The 15959-nt window shown below is 35.4% G+C and overlaps 1 protein-coding gene across 1 annotated transcript in view; it reads left to right on the top strand.

The window, feature by feature from the left end:
• KLB (klotho beta) overlaps positions 1-15959 on the top strand; it is a 35051-nt gene that overhangs the window by 6529 nt on the left and 12563 nt on the right. Inside the window, exons 2-3 of the mRNA XM_039844985.1 lie at positions 11119-11629; positions 13353-13621. Coding sequence (XP_039700919.1) covers positions 11119-11629; positions 13353-13621 — 780 coding nt within the window. The remainder of the gene's footprint in view (positions 1-11118; positions 11630-13352; positions 13622-15959) is intronic.

A 15959-nucleotide genomic window follows, 5' to 3' on the forward strand; every position in this document is an offset into this window, starting at 1 on the left:
TCCTAAAAACAAACACAGGATATTGTTTTAAAATGTGTCATAAAATGCTTTTTCATGTGTAATTAAAATAATTTAAATAATACAATAGTGTTTCTTAAATGGGAAAATGCCAATATTTATGTTCGTATGAGTATTTTAAATATTCATAATTTGTTTTCTGAATATTTTAAATAAATTTAATCTTTAATTAGACATATAAATAAATATATGTCAACACTTTTTGTATAGTACACACAAATGATGAAAGGATTTTAAAAATTCTTCAGGGATTCAAAAGATTGCTTAATACCGTGAAAGAGGCTTACAGGACAAGAAATATTGGGAAACACTGATCTAGGTCAAGGGCTTACCAACTTGTTCCTGAGCCTGGGATATTTATTTCTTTTCTATGTTTCCACCTCTTCGAGAAACTTTATCTTAGCATTTCTTGGCATCTTTCCCTCAGAGAAGCTAAAACGAGGGCAGATATGTGTTAGATATTCATAAATAACTCAACTGATTATTTTCTATTTAAAGAAGATCTGCCTTGTTCCAGAAAGGATTTAAATTTTCAGTTGAATAGAAGTGGATTTCAGACACACACATATCTCAACATATAATCCAACAGAAACATATAGTCTTTTCAGGATGTGCAACTCAATTATGTATGCCCATTTCTATGAAATATTTTACATTTAAAAACCCCATCTTGAAACAAGCTGCAGAATGTCGATGACTCTTAAAGCTGAGTGATGTGTTCATGAGGGTTCACTATTTTATTCCTTAGATTTTTGTGTATTATGACAATTTCTACTATTAAAAGTAAAAAATAAAATAGAAGATAGAGTATTTTATATTTTTAAATAAAAGAAAATAAAACAATCACCTCTATATAATACACTTCTTAAAGGCTCTGTCAAAATTCTTAACCAAAATTTAGTGCAAGAATTGCAAAAACAGCTGTGAAAAAAAGCCACCATTTACATAATTAATAGCTAAGACTTCTTTGCCAACAGACTGCTGCAACTGCTTTCTTGAACAAGAAGGCTGCAGTGTTTCACAGGCACATTTTTATAAATTAAATGTCATTTTTAAACCTCTTCTGCCCACCCTCTCACCAATGTCTTAAAGACTAAGTATAATATTTTGAAATGGAAACACTAGCAGAAGTCTTTTTTAATTTGTCTTGGTTAGATAGAAGCAAAATCTTCAAAAATCATCTAAAATGGTTTTTTCCATAAACTAAAGGAATTTTTATAAACTCCCTTGTTAAAGTTGGGTTGCAAGTTAATAACATACCATATTTTTGCTAAATCTGGTAGCTAAAAATCTAGCCCAAGCTTTTTTGTCAAGGACAGAAAAAAAAGAAGGTTAACAAACAAACAAAAAACTTGTTATTTGTTACCTTTCACCACCTTCCCCTCCCACTCACACACAAAAAAAGAAAAGGAAAAAAAGAAATAGAGAGAAGAAAGAACTAATATAGGTCTTAATTCTGAAAGTGGAGGATTGATATAATTATTACAGATAACTTTGACATTCTATAATATTATTCTTAATTATTATTATTATAAAATATTTTATTGCATACTGACAGTAGTGTCAGAAACTGTGTATTAAGTGCTTTTCATATATTATCTCAATTCTCACATAAACCTGCCAGGTAAGTATTTTTATAGTCATTTACAGTTGATGAAAACTGAAGCCCAGAGAAATTTGCCTGAGGTTATACAGGTGTATAAGTGGGTCTTTTACTCCATAATAAGTATCAGAGCCAAAATTCAAATGTCATCTGTTTAAATTCAAGCTAGCAAGATTTGATGACATGAATTAGCTACCTAGCTTCAATGAAAAAGAAGAATTTACAGCTTGATACCCATGGCAGCCACTTGCGTTGATACTGACTCAACAGATATTTGACTTCACTTTGCCCATTTAAATACCAAAACAATCTATCTACATGTTTTATTTGTCCACAGAGAAATCAATGAACAACTTATCCCTGACTCACACATTAACCATGAGGGTTTTCATTTCTTCCTATGATTTTAATTTTTATTTGCTCAAACTTTAGTGTTCCATTAAAGTGATGTTAAATTACATATGAGTGCCATTGGCAATACTATGTAAAATGTTAACACAATTGTTCATTTAATTACTGCATAGTACCTATGTTATAATCCCAACCCATCTCCAAAAGGACCTAAGATGCCGCTAAAAAATATAGGAAATAATGATCAAACAAGTTAAAACTAGCATTCTTACAGATGTTTCTTATCACATTTGAATAAAAGATGAAAACTACTTGCAGATAAGAATCGCCAAAGATAGTTTCTATAACCAGAATACCATTGTTGGATAAAAGAGTCATGAAAAAAACTATTTGTAGACAACAACTGGTACCTAAAACCTTCAAGAGAGCAATATTTACTTTTTCTAATCATTAAGTAGAAAAAGTTACACTTCAGTGAATGATTAACAAGAGTTTAAATAAATGTAATTATAAACGCTCAGAGAATAACATTGTGATCATGTTTAAACAGCTTGATTTGATATGAACACTCTCATACATGGAAAATTAGGCCCAACTGGAGATCGGAAAATATTGAATAATGGAAACAATACTAGACATGATGAACCTATGAACTGAGAGAAACTTTATATTAGTTTATAGTATAAAATAAATCATTTAATTGCATATAAAAATCTTACTGACAAAACTCAACATTAGAAAATAGTCTATGTTAAAAGAAAAAAGTATAATTAAAACTAATGAACATTAATAATAATTCTAATGCTGAAAAGTAGTAAAGATGCTGTGAATAGATTAGCTTTTAACTTATTGACCAGTAAGAGTGAATCACAAAAGTAATTAAAGTGCTTCTTGGGTGATCTAGTAGTGCTACTTGAAAATTTGAGGTATAGGGGTGCCTTGAGGTTGATGAAACCCAGGATCTTTTAGTATTTGGGGGAGTCCATTGGTTGGTTCTTCATAGAGTTGTATCTTGACCAGAGATTATGTGACTGAGTCTTAAAAAAAAGGGCTGGGTTTTTTTGTTAACAGTTCTTCTTTCATGTTAACTGCATAAGCATTGTATGTTTCCTTCTTTTACCTTTAAATATCTACATATTGTTATGGAGTAAAAAAAAACATTAATATATAATCCAGAGTAACAACTTTTTGCTTCCTTTTTTTCCTTTGAGATTTTTGGAACTTTGGAGAAACTGAAGAATGATAGCATGCAGCAATTAAATTCACTGACAAAAACTATCTGTTTTAACCAATTCTCTTGACTTTTTTAAATTACAAAAATAATGCATTTTTACTGCAAAACATTCAAACAATACATAATGAAATAAAGTTAAAAACAAAGTCTTCTTTTTCCTTACTCCCTAACTTCATACCCCAGAAGTAATGACTGCTAGCAGCTTGTTCAATGCCCAAATATTTGTGTATGTATATATAGACACATAGTCAAAAAATTTTCTTAATTTGAATCATATTGTCACATTGTTATGGTTATCATTTGGATTAATTGAAACATAAAATTATGCTGATTTTATTCTATTTTTTTTTGTACTTCTCTCTCCTGAGGTCATAGGTCATCTTAAGGCAGAAGCTATCATGTTACTCTTTTTTTGAAATGACTACCATAGTGCCTTTTATTTGTTAAATAAGTGTTTTATAGACTTGAATTTAAGGAAACAATCAATGTAAATGAATGAAGAATGAAAAAAAATAATAAAATAATAGCTGTGGGTTGAAGGAAACTTAGATAAATAAAAATGATTTATTCTAAACTTGCTTTCGATGTTGTATATAGTTTCTGTAAGGAAAAAAGTTAAACAGCACAAAAGGTAATACAGATTAATTCTCTGTGTGATTGGGTACTGAGGCGATGCTCCCATGGGTGAGGTGGGATAAAAGCATAATCAAATTATAACTTTCAGACTGCTTTCTTTAGTGTGTTCCTAGCACCCAAACATTGTCGTACAGCTTTCTTAGTCAACTGGCCCTTGCTTCTGTGCCATAGCTGTTAAATAGCCCTTGCTTTCTCATAGCTTGTTCAATCATATTTGGGTCTAAAACGTAAAAGTCTGTTTCAAAGATACAATGACAGTGAACTAGAAGGCTGAAATACTTAGTTCTACATTCTAGCTTTGCCACTAACTGGAACTTCAGGCAGGCTATTTATTTTGGGGGCTTCAGCTTCTTTATCTATAACAGAAAAAAAATTTTTAATTGAACCAAATGACCTTTAAGGTCCATCCTTAAATTAGCAGGCAAGAGCACAGAATTTGGAGCAGTACAGCCTGGGCTTGACTTAGCTCATGAAACTAGACAAGTTACTCTCTATCCTTTGGTTTCCTCTCCTCTAAAATGGCAATGATAACAGTACCTACCTCAAGAAATTTAAATGAGGATTATATGAGATAGTACATGGAAAGCACTTAGAACAGTGCCTGGCACATTTGACACTAGATTTTTATTTTTGTCAGTAAGATTTTTAGTTCCTATTACTACTTATTGTATTAACTTCCTATGGTTCTTTAATCGCTATTCTGTTATATTTTATCATAAAAGTTACTCATCTTTAAAAACCATTTAATTGTGATTTGTTCGAAGGTGGTGCTGTGTTAAACACTGTGAAAGTATGGCATCCCTGCCCTCTCAGTCTAACACTGACAATGGTGTAAAGATCACATCCTCAGTCAAGACAGCCAAGTGTAGAAATAAGGCATTTATTTAGCCTCTCATACCAGTGAGGACAGTATCCAATGACAATATTGCTGGTTCTAGGAAAGAGGCACAAGGAATTACACATAAATGTTACATGCCATGCTAGGCATTTGGACAACTACATGGTTTTTCGAATATACCATATTTGCTGGCAGGTCTTCCAGGATCTTTCTAGGTGATCCTGAATCCCAGATACATAGCATGTAAGAGTGGTACCCTCATTCTAGAATTTTTTTTAATAACGAAGTACAGCAGAAAGAAAATATAATGTTAAAACAGTATGTTATGGTTCATGTCTCATGGCCTTCCCCCAACAGCTTCAAAATTTAGAACTAGTAGAACATACAGAAAGCAGGATGGTTTAATAAAGTGATCAGGGAAACCTGGATTCAAATCCTAGCTCTACCACTATTCAGCCTCTGCAACTTCAGTTTCTTCTCTAAAATGGAAAAAATAAAACTCACCTTGCAGAGACTGTATTATCAAAAATAAATGTCAGGTGACCAACAACCTAGCTGACTTTTAGTGGGCATTCATTCAACAAGGAACCTATGCCAGGCTTTTCCCCTGAACATCTGTATGTACAACTATGAACAAAATATAGTCCCTGCACTCAAGAAGCTCATTGGCCAGGAATGGATTTATGTTGCATGAGCCTGAGACATAATCTGGGGGCACTCTTCAAAAAAAAAAATATATATGTAAAATTATAAACACAAAGTTCATACAACAGTGAATATATATTTGGAATGAGAAAAAATATAACAAATTATTGTAGTCTTGGAGATTCAGATCCCTTTTTTTCTGAGGTCTCTAGGGAATTTATCAGAAACATTTACCTAGAAATGCTTCCAATCACAACCTGGCTCCCAACCCACCTAGAACATTTTATAGGGACCCATGCCGGTAGGGGCCCTGAAGCTTTAGCTTCCTTAGGGTCTTGGTAAATCTGCCTTTGTTGTAGGCCCTATAATGGTAGGTCTTATTTATGCTATTGTAATAATTACATTATTTGTAATTTCTAGAGTGGTTTCTATATTGACTACCTTTGACTCACATTCCTAAATCCTAAGGAAGGGCTTCAAAGTCACCAATCCAGACTATTTTAGTTTCAATTATATTCTGAGATATGGTCATTTTGCATAAAAAAATACTAACAGGATCATTATTACTAATTTAGTAATAACAGCTTAAAATATTATTCCACCGTCTGCAAAATTAGCATGCAGATGTTCTCCCTGGTCAAGGAACTTGAACTTTAGTAAAGCACCAATTAACTAATTTTGATTTCTTCTAAGTTCCCTTCTATATCTGAGATGCTTCATTTAATTAATTATGAACTTTATACTAGACCTTTTTCCCTTTGTGTTGCCAGGTTTAGACTCTGGCTCAGGCATTCATTTAATTCAGTAATATTATTGGAAATTAGAATCTATAATAATAATTGGACCAGTTTTTTGAAGGAACAATACGTTAGAGTTTAATTTTTATGTGATTCCTATGGGGAAATCCTAAAACTACACAAACTGAAAACAATCAACAAGTTATTAAAATTATTTGAAAATATAATAATTGAAAAGTAAGTAGGAGAAAAATTCATTAAAATGAATTTTAATATGATTATTACTGAGTTATTTAAACATGAATTTGAACCATTAAAAATAGGATGGGTAAATATTTGCTTTGTGAAAGGTGTAACTATGTTAATATTTAAATTCTCTCTTAAGAATAATGAGGGTAAGATACAGTTTCCAAGAGTGTTTCAGTATTATCCAAAAAACTTAAGAAAATAACAGTCACATAATACCTTTTAAGGAAATAATAGTCACATTTTTTAGCAATAAACAGTTAAGTTCAAATACCTTAAGCACCCAATAAATATTTGTGGAATGAATGAATGTTAAATAATCTGGGAAAGCAGCAATTGTAATTAGTAGAAAATAACACAAATATAAAGAAGTGCCAAGTAGATGAAAAAATGAATCAAACTGAAATGAACCCCAGTCCAAATGGACAATGAATAAAACTCAATCATCTGTAAAAAAAAAAATAAGTGAACAAACATGTTAGCCATGAAATTCAAGAGGTAAGGGAGAACTATCTGCAGAACACTCTTCATGCCCACACAGATTTCCCACTGTTGTTTTCCATACCAAGTTAAATTATTTTCAGCTTGCTCTTTCAAAGTACTTCAAATTTACATTTGTGTAGTTTTCATAGGGTCTTCACGTATATTACCTCATTTCATCCTCACCACAATACTCTAGACTGTTTGTTTTTAGCTTAGTATGATGAAAGAGGGAACTGAGGCTGCTGAGAGGGACATGATTTATCCAAGACCATAAAGCTAATTAGTAGCAGGGCCAGTACTAGAGGTTAGGTGTCCTGCTTTCAAGATCCAGGTCTGTCTCCTATGGTACCATGTAGGTGAGTAGCACCTTAATATCATTCTTGATGACCTAAAAAGAGCCATCAGTGTATCAAAGCAGATTGTCAAGAACACCAAAGGACAAAATGTACTGGAAAGCAATATGTAAAATAACTTTAAAAATCCTTAGATAGTCATTTCTGGAATTAACAAAAGGAAATAAATCAAATAAATTAAAAGTTATATGCCCAAAGTTAGTTATTACATCATTATTTATGACAGGAAAAGGGAAAGGAAGAGAGGAAAGAAGGAAGGAAGGAAGGAAGGAAGGAAGAAGAAAGGAAAAGGAAGGAAGGAAGGAAGGAAGGAAAGGAAGGAAGGAAGGAAGAAAAGGAAGAAGGAAGGAAGGAAGGAAGGAAGGAAGAGCTAATTTCTATCAAAAAAAGAGATGACTAAGTAAATCATATTTCATCAAATTGGTGAATTATTATACTGTTAAGAGAATAAGGAAGACTAAAACAATATGCAAAATGTTCAAAGTAATTTGAGCTGAGAAATATATTTGGAAAAGCTGGAAGGGAACACAGAAATATGAAAAGTTTGCTGTGTTACGGAGTTTTAAAGTAAATTTTCTTTTACATGAAACTATTTCAGCCAAAATGTGACTAAAATCATGCACAGATTTGACAAATAATTGTGGGTTCCTTAAATACAGACACATATAATATGCTAAGTTTGCTCATCTGTCTTAAACCCATGCCTTCAACAGTACCCGCTTCCACCAGTGTCCGGCTATGTCTTCCTGACCTCTAACCCCTTCTTCATCTTTGTTCCTAAAGTTTGCCAGCTATCTTATTTGCTTCCTATCATCCACAGAACTTATCTAGGGCTGGATATCCAGGGGCATCAAAGACTACATTAGACTAGCAGCTGTCTCTCAATGACATGAAGCCCCTGATAGCTGGCTCAAAAAGAAAAAGCTGCTGACTTCCCCTTTAAGCTGCTGAATCTAAAGACCAAAGGTTGAAGCTCCCTTAAATCAATCATTCCAAAGGTAGATGGCCTTGTATAGATAGAGGGTAACCTTGGAAAATCACAGAATGACTATTGTGCAAGGTTGCAGGGCCCAGGTTGCACTCCCCTACAAATACTATTTTAGTTTTCCCAACAGACCTCTTTTATGAGCATCAGAACAAGGGACATATGTAGATACTCCTGTTTCATCAAGATTTATGTCAAATTCACAATCTCTGAGCAATATTTTTTATCTTATTACTTGACAAATGAGATCAAGTTATAACTATAAACAGCACAAAGAACTCCCCCACATTCTCTACATGAGAATGAAGAGGCTGTCTTTAGCCCAGAGAAAAGATAACCCTAGATACTTTGATAGCCTCTGCAAATAGCGGCAAAGGTGAAAGAGACACTACCGAACATGAAGGTCACCTTGAAGCATAATAACATTCATATATATATAACACACATATACATACTTGCTTAGAAAGATATTACAAAGGTACATGTCTGTTGTCTTCTAAGCTGTTCAATTTCTCATTAAAACACTGATGCAACCAAGATTTTATCACAGCTTTCATATAATCGCTGAAATATGCAGTAGAACATCTATTTCAAAGAAACTCTCCCTCCCTTTCTTTTTCCTATTAGGTCTGGCTCATTGCTATTAGAATTGGTTTAATAAATTTAAACTGATTCTCTCTCACTATCCCTTTACTATCTGATGGCATCATGTTTGCAAAGCAGCTAGTTTCTGGCTCAGAATCTTACATGTGTTCAGAGCTCTACAGTTTACACATCAGTGGTGCACAAGGGCCCTAGAGAGATGCACTGATCACTGAGGCTTTTGTGGATGAAAGCACTGAGGTTACCAAGGGATTAAGTGACTGATTAGAATAAAGCAAAGAATGCCTCCTTTGAATTCTAGTACGAATTCATGACTGCTTTCGTTTCAAATCAGGAAAAAAAAAAAAAGGCAATTCTCAATACTTTACATTGTGATTCCAGGCCCAGAAAATCCCAGAGAGAGCAGCTGAGACCACTTGAGGTGGAGTCTGTCCCCAGCTCCCCTTTGATTCTTTCCATAAGCTGCAACTTCAGGAGGCAAGGGAGAAGGCTACAGCCTGAAAAACTTCTCTGAGAGGAGAGAATTCTTAGGGGTCCTTGGGAACATTTGGGTGCTAAATGGTTCCAGGATCTTCCAATGAAAACCAAGTAAGATCGGGTAGACAGAGGTGATAAATTCAAGGCATCTATTTCAGAAAAATCTTTCAGGGAATGATTTAAATTAGCTCTTCTTGCATAAAGCAAGGAGGCATCAGTTTTTCTATCCTTACCCCTTACATTAATCCCTATCTTCCCCAACCCTAACAGGATTTATGGAACATTTTTAATGTCCACAAGGCCTTTTAGGCTTGACCTATTGCGTATATTTGATTGTTCTTGACCTATAAAAAGGCACTTTCAGATAATTTGACTATATGTCAACTGTAATTGAAAAATAAAAAAAATGATTAAAAAACAGATAATTCAACCCAATATAAGACATCTCTAATGAGCAAAAGGAAAGTTAAGAAACAAAGCTGAAAGCAGACTTTGTGGGTTAAAAGTAAGGGTTTGTGCACTTGTTTTAGAAACAGCCAAATAGAGGAGAAATTGAGAGGCCTGGGAAGAGGCGAGCAAGTCAAATACTGAAGGAAAGAGAAATGGACACAGATAAAGGATGATTTTATGACTGGCCAGGACAGAGGAGTGGGCTTGGGCATTTAATAGGCCTAGAGTCCTTAACTGGAGTCCTTAATGTTTGCTCCTCCCTCTGATATAGCTTATGGCTCTTTATGGAACCATGCCTTTGGCTTTTAATTATTTTTCTATTTAATGCCTTATTTTATGTCATTTATATATTTCTCTTTCACACTTTTCAGTCTTATTTTCCCAATAAGATTCTTGGCTCCTGAGGGCAAGTTCCTCTGCCACTTATTTCAACCTCAGGACAGCCAAGATAGGCATTGAGTTACCTATTAAAAAGGCTGGATGCCAATCATGAAGCTCTGTTATAAGAACTCAACCAGAAATGTAAACTCAGGGAGGGTCAATAATAATGACATCTATCTTTAGGCAGTAACTCCTAGATGCTCTATTCTGTACTATATATTTAATATATACATTAGCTCTACATCCGACAACTTTACAAGGGGTATCATTATTTTTAACTTCATTTTTATAGTTGAAGATACTAAGCGATTTCAGAAAGATTAAGTAACTTATCTAAGGCCACACAGTAAGTACCTGAACTTCAAGCCCAAATGTGCTGAGCTCAAGGCTCACACTCTTTCCATTGGTTTTTTGCTTTGTGCAATGCCTGTCACCCTTTTATAATAATTGTAATAATAGCTAAAGTTTTTATAGAGATTACTCTGTACCAGCGACTGTTCTAAAGCCTCTTACATACATGAATTTATTCAGTTCTCACACCAAGCCTACAAGGTAGGTTCTATTATTAGTAGTATTCATTTACAGAATTTAGAGATTGCATTATCCTGTACTCTAAATTAGGTCCAAAAGGAGATTCTATAGAACAGTAAAAGATAACTGGTCTCTGAGTGTGTGTGTGTGTGTGTGTGTGTGTGTGTGTGTGTGTTCAGAGTGCTTAGCCATTTCCTATTTTTTCCTTAATGCTGCTCCGTGTCTTTTTATCCAGACGAAGAAACCCTATAATCTACATAGTATCTCACCTACACCTGGCCCCAAGAAGAGAGCCAGGGAAAAGAGAAGTAAGATGGAACATGGACTAGGGCTCTAGGTCTGCTCCTCAGCAATCCTGTAGGAGAAGCTTTGGAAGCACAAGGAAAGTGGACAAAGAGCCAACTTTGAGGTCATTAGGGCTCCCTGGCAGCTTTTCCCCCCTGCATCACCCTATGTTTCATTAATTTGTTCACGAAAAGACCTTCTACTAGCCAAGGCACAACCCTTGTAAGGACAATAAAGATTAATAATATTTTCTTCTTCTTAGGCTCATTCAAAAGTTTGGCATAACTACAACAGAAATTTCCGCCCACGTCAGAAGGGTTGGTTATCGATCACGTTGGGATCCCATTGGATTGAACCAAACAGATCAGAAAACATGATGGATATACTCAAGTGCCAACAGTCCATGGTTTCTGTGCTAGGGTGGTTTGCAAATCCTATCCATGGGGATGGTGACTATCCAGAGGTGATGAAAAAGAGGTTGCTCTCTGTTCTGCCCCTTTTCTCTGAAGCAGAGAAGAATGAGGTGAGGGGCACAGCTGACTTCTTTGCTTTTTCCTTTGGACCCAATAATTTCAAGCCCCAGAACACCATGGCTAAAATGGGACAAAATGTGTCACTCAATTTAAGAGAAGTGCTGAACTGGATTAAACTGGAATATGGCAACCCCCAAATCTTGATTACTGAGAATGGCTGGTTCACAGATAGTCATGTGAAAACAGAAGATACCACAGCCATCTACATGATGAAGAATTTTCTCAACCAGGTTCTTCAAGGTTGGTTGTATATTAGCTCAATTTTAAAAATTAAATCAATTAAATATGCTATAATATATTTTAAATCACCTTCAAATATATGATTTTTGTTGTTGTTTTTGGGCTTTGGTATTGTCCAAGGTTGAGAGAATTTTTTAATGTTAGTCTCATGTCCTTTTTTAGTAGACTGAAAGAAAAATAATTTTAGACTGTAGATACATCCTTAATTGGCAACAAAATGTTGTCTCATTCTTTTAAAAAGAGATATGTCCAAAGTTTTATAACAGTAGTACTTTAGTCTAAGATTCTGAAAGCTTTTCCTGAAATTGTGTTCTTTTCACCTTATTACGTGACTAAATGATAAAAAAAAAAAAAAAGTCTGAAAACAAAGAATGAGCCATGAATGGCAAAGCTGAGTAATTCCTATTGCTCCTGGATATTTTTCTGACCCCTACTTATAGCCTTCATTCTTCTTCCATTACTCAAGTAGTGACATCTATAGGTGGCTGATTAAAACAATGGAGCAGAGGACAAGCTCAAATTATAATGGTTCTGTCTACAGAGTTAGACTCCATTCACTCAAATACAAAGAAATTCTTGGTGGATCTTTCTAAAACTGTAGCTTTCCTTAAAAGTCACAACCTGGAGAAAAATCTCGGGTTCTGCAGGAGAGAGTGTTCAGGGAGGGCACTCAGGGAGGGCAAGACCCTGCTGCCTAACCTTCAGGAAGGAGTGGCATAGAACAGAGCCACGCCCAGCCACAGGGCACATGGGGGCCTCCAGAGCAGGAGACCTGTGCTAAATTTCATTCACTCAGGCAGAAAAGATGTGATTTCTCAGGTGTTACCATTCCACCTCTCCTCAGCATCCTATAAAACCAAAGGGACTAAAACCAAGACCTGTTAAAACGTAGTTATCTCACAGAAATCTCTTGGCATGGATTTTCTATCTTTTAGGAAAAGAATGTCAGTGATAAAATCCCAAAATTGCATAAGCGAGGCATTTCTATGAGAGAAATGAAGCTTTTAGAAAAGAAAAATGGTTTGTGATTGACTTGGGTATTTGTTGCTTTTATTGCTGCTGTCAATTTTCTTATTTCATTTTTACCCAATTCTTAAAAGTTATTGAATCAGAGTTTTAAAGCCAGAAAGGTCCTTAGAGATCATCTTTTCCAATTTTTTCTGTTTACAAATGAGGAAACCAAAGTCAAGAAGCTTGCCCAGTAGCATTCTCCCACCTTCTGCCCCTCAGCTCAGTGAGTTCTTGTTCTCTTACATCACTATGCTTCTTTCTCTTCCTTACATTTATATGCATTTGTGTTCATTCTCAAAGCTGATTTTTCAGTCCCTGAAGGATAGTTTCATAGAAGATAGTTTGTCCACAAGCGGGAACCAACTCATGCTTGAAATGAGAAACCCTTAGTCATGATCATAGACACTGGTCTCAAAGAGTTCTGGAAATTACCATGCCTCTGACATATATTTAAATACTAAATCTCAGGGATATTTTCAGTTTGATCCTTTAACTGTGTCATTCACTTGTTAGGGGAGGACCATTCTGGATGAAAATAACTGCCACTTTTTAAGTATAAACATAAATTTTCTATTTGATGTAATGGGCCTACAAATCAGTGAAAAAGATGGTTTCACAATATGCTGTCCCTGGCATGTTGTTAGTGAAGTCATAAACATGAACCAACATGTTTAGGCCTCCAAACATCTCTGCTTTTTTCCCCTCTGTGCAGCAATAAGGTTTGATGAAATACGAGTGTTTGGTTACACTGTCTGGTCTCTCCTGGATGGCTTTGAATGGCAGGATGCTTATACCACTCGCCGAGGATTATTTTATGTGGACTTTAATAGTAAGCAAAAAGAAAGAAAGCCCAAGTCTTCAGCACATTACTATAAACAGATCATACAAGAAAATGGTTTTACTTTAAAAGAGTCCACACCAGATGTGCAGGGTCAGTTTCCCTGCGATTTCTCCTGGGGTGTCACTGAGTCTGTCCTTAAGGTAAGTGGCTACTTATGAATTAACTATAAAGTGGGGCAAATAGTACGCAATATTTTATTTCATTCACTCAATGCAGCTAAGAGATAGCTGTCAGACAATATCAAATACCATGATTACTTGGCGGTTATGAAGGGAAGCTGGGGTAAGAGGAAGGAAGAGGAAGAGAAGAATATTTACTGAGAGCCTTTCATGATGGAGAACTTGGTGATGGAGGTGAAGAGGTTGCTGTCAAGGAACATAGACTAGAGGCAATTACAGTCATTTTTGTAAGAGGCACTTATTACTAGTGTTGAAATTACAAGGAAAAAAATGTAGATTTTTGTATTGCCAAAATCAAATCATTAGTGGCCTAGTGGCCTTTTATTTAAATGGTTCCTTTTATTTGATATCCTTATGAGGTCTCTATATCCCGGGGGGGCTCCCATTCATTCCTCACCTTCTTCAGATATTTACAAATGTCACATTATCAAAAAGGCTTCTCTCCACTCCAAAAAATTATAACCCCATCATTATAACCTCTCATTTCACTTTCCTGCTTTATTTGTCTATATAGCATTCATCACTATCTAACATACTACATCCTTTAAACATTTCTTTTTCTCCAGGTTATATTTATTGAGATATAATTGACATACAACATTGTGTAAGTGTAACGCATACAATGGGTTGATTTCATACATTATATATCACAAAATGATTACCACCATAGGCTACCATTCCATACCATCACATAATTCCCATTTCTTTTTTGTGGTGATAATTCTTAAGATCTACTCTCTTAGCAACTTTCAAGTATATAATACGGTATTATTAACTATAGTCACCTTGCTGTACATTAGATGCCTAGGAAGTTTATACCCTTTGACCAATATCTCGCCATTTCCTCCACCTCTCAGCCCCTGGTAACCACTTTGCACATTTTTCTTATTTATCACTTGTCTTCCGCACTAGAATGCAAACTTTCTCAGCACAAAGGTGGAGATGTTAGAGGCTTTGCTGCCTGCTATATCCCTTACAAGAGCAGTGTCAGGCACATGACAGGTGATCAATGCATAGTGAATGAATAAGGTAAACTTTTAGAGCCAGATGAGATCTTAGGGACGCCCTATTCCAAAACTCATTTCACAGATGAGGAAAGTATGATGCGTCAATTAATAATTGAGACCTAAATGACTTGCCCAAGGTAATACTAATAGTGGCAGAACTGTAACAGGCAACCCTCAAGCCCCCAGAAGTGCTCTTTCCAAAATAATAACTATTTTTAAGCCCTTATTTTGTGCCAAACATTTAACTCCTATGTGTATGCACATTCTCTCTACCTTATCTTAAACCCCTCATTTTACAGGCTAGGAAACTGATGTTTAGGGAGGTTATATATCTGTCTTTTCCTAACCACTTTGCTATAAGACCTCATAGTACTACACTATTCCTGTATTTGAGAAGCTTGTGGAAAGACAACAAAATGTACAAAGGATGGGACCAGACAAAAGGGCTCAAACCATGAGTGAGCAAAGTTCAGAGGTTATGAATCTCAACCTCTGCACAATATTTAAACAAGATTTTAGTAAAGTCTCACAGGTGATAAAAGGGGAAAAGATACAGAGAGTAATATTAACATAGTGACTCACCTTCTGTTTGTGTCCCCTATGGAGCCACCTACTTACCGGTTCCTAACTCCTCCTCCACGTGGCATAGGCGGGCGGCCATCTTTTCCCTACCACTTCAAGTGGGTTTATATTTTCCAAAATTCCAGGCCCAGCAAATAGAGATCCCAAGAGAGACAAGAGTCCCTGCATGTATGTGCCCCAGCCTGCAAGTTCCTGCTTCATCTGAAGACCCACATCTGTTCCCCATTGACTGATGATATGAATGTCTGCCCCATTCTGAGGACCCTACTCCTACTCTTAGGTGCAAGAGCTGATCACTTGGATCAAGGGAAAGTAATTCTGTAATTGACCAGGCCTGAGTTTCATGCTCATACTTACAGCACAGCAAGGAGTCAGCTTTCCTTGAACTTTGACCAAGAGTGAGGATGGATGGTTTGCCAAGAAAAATTAAGATGCTTTTTTGAAAAATCAGCCAAAGGATGTATGAATAGATGCTGTGTATGCACTACCTAGATGTCCTCTATAGGAAGACTGACAAAATGAAAATAACACTTTAAAAATATTACTGTGCCTACCCATACATCTTATATTCCCCCAGCCTCTTAGCATTCTTTTCTCCTCCAACATTTTGATAAACTTCAAACCAGTACAATAAACAACCACCCATATTCCCCTCACCAAGTTGTGACCAGTTGTTAACATATTGCCACATTTGCTTAATCTGTCTCTCT

The sequence above is a fragment of the Pteropus medius genome, unplaced genomic scaffold (genome assembly GCF_902729225.1).
Source record: "Pteropus medius unplaced genomic scaffold, Ma_sr-lr_union100, whole genome shotgun sequence".
Classification (NCBI taxonomy): domain Eukaryota; kingdom Metazoa; phylum Chordata; class Mammalia; order Chiroptera; family Pteropodidae; genus Pteropus; species Pteropus medius.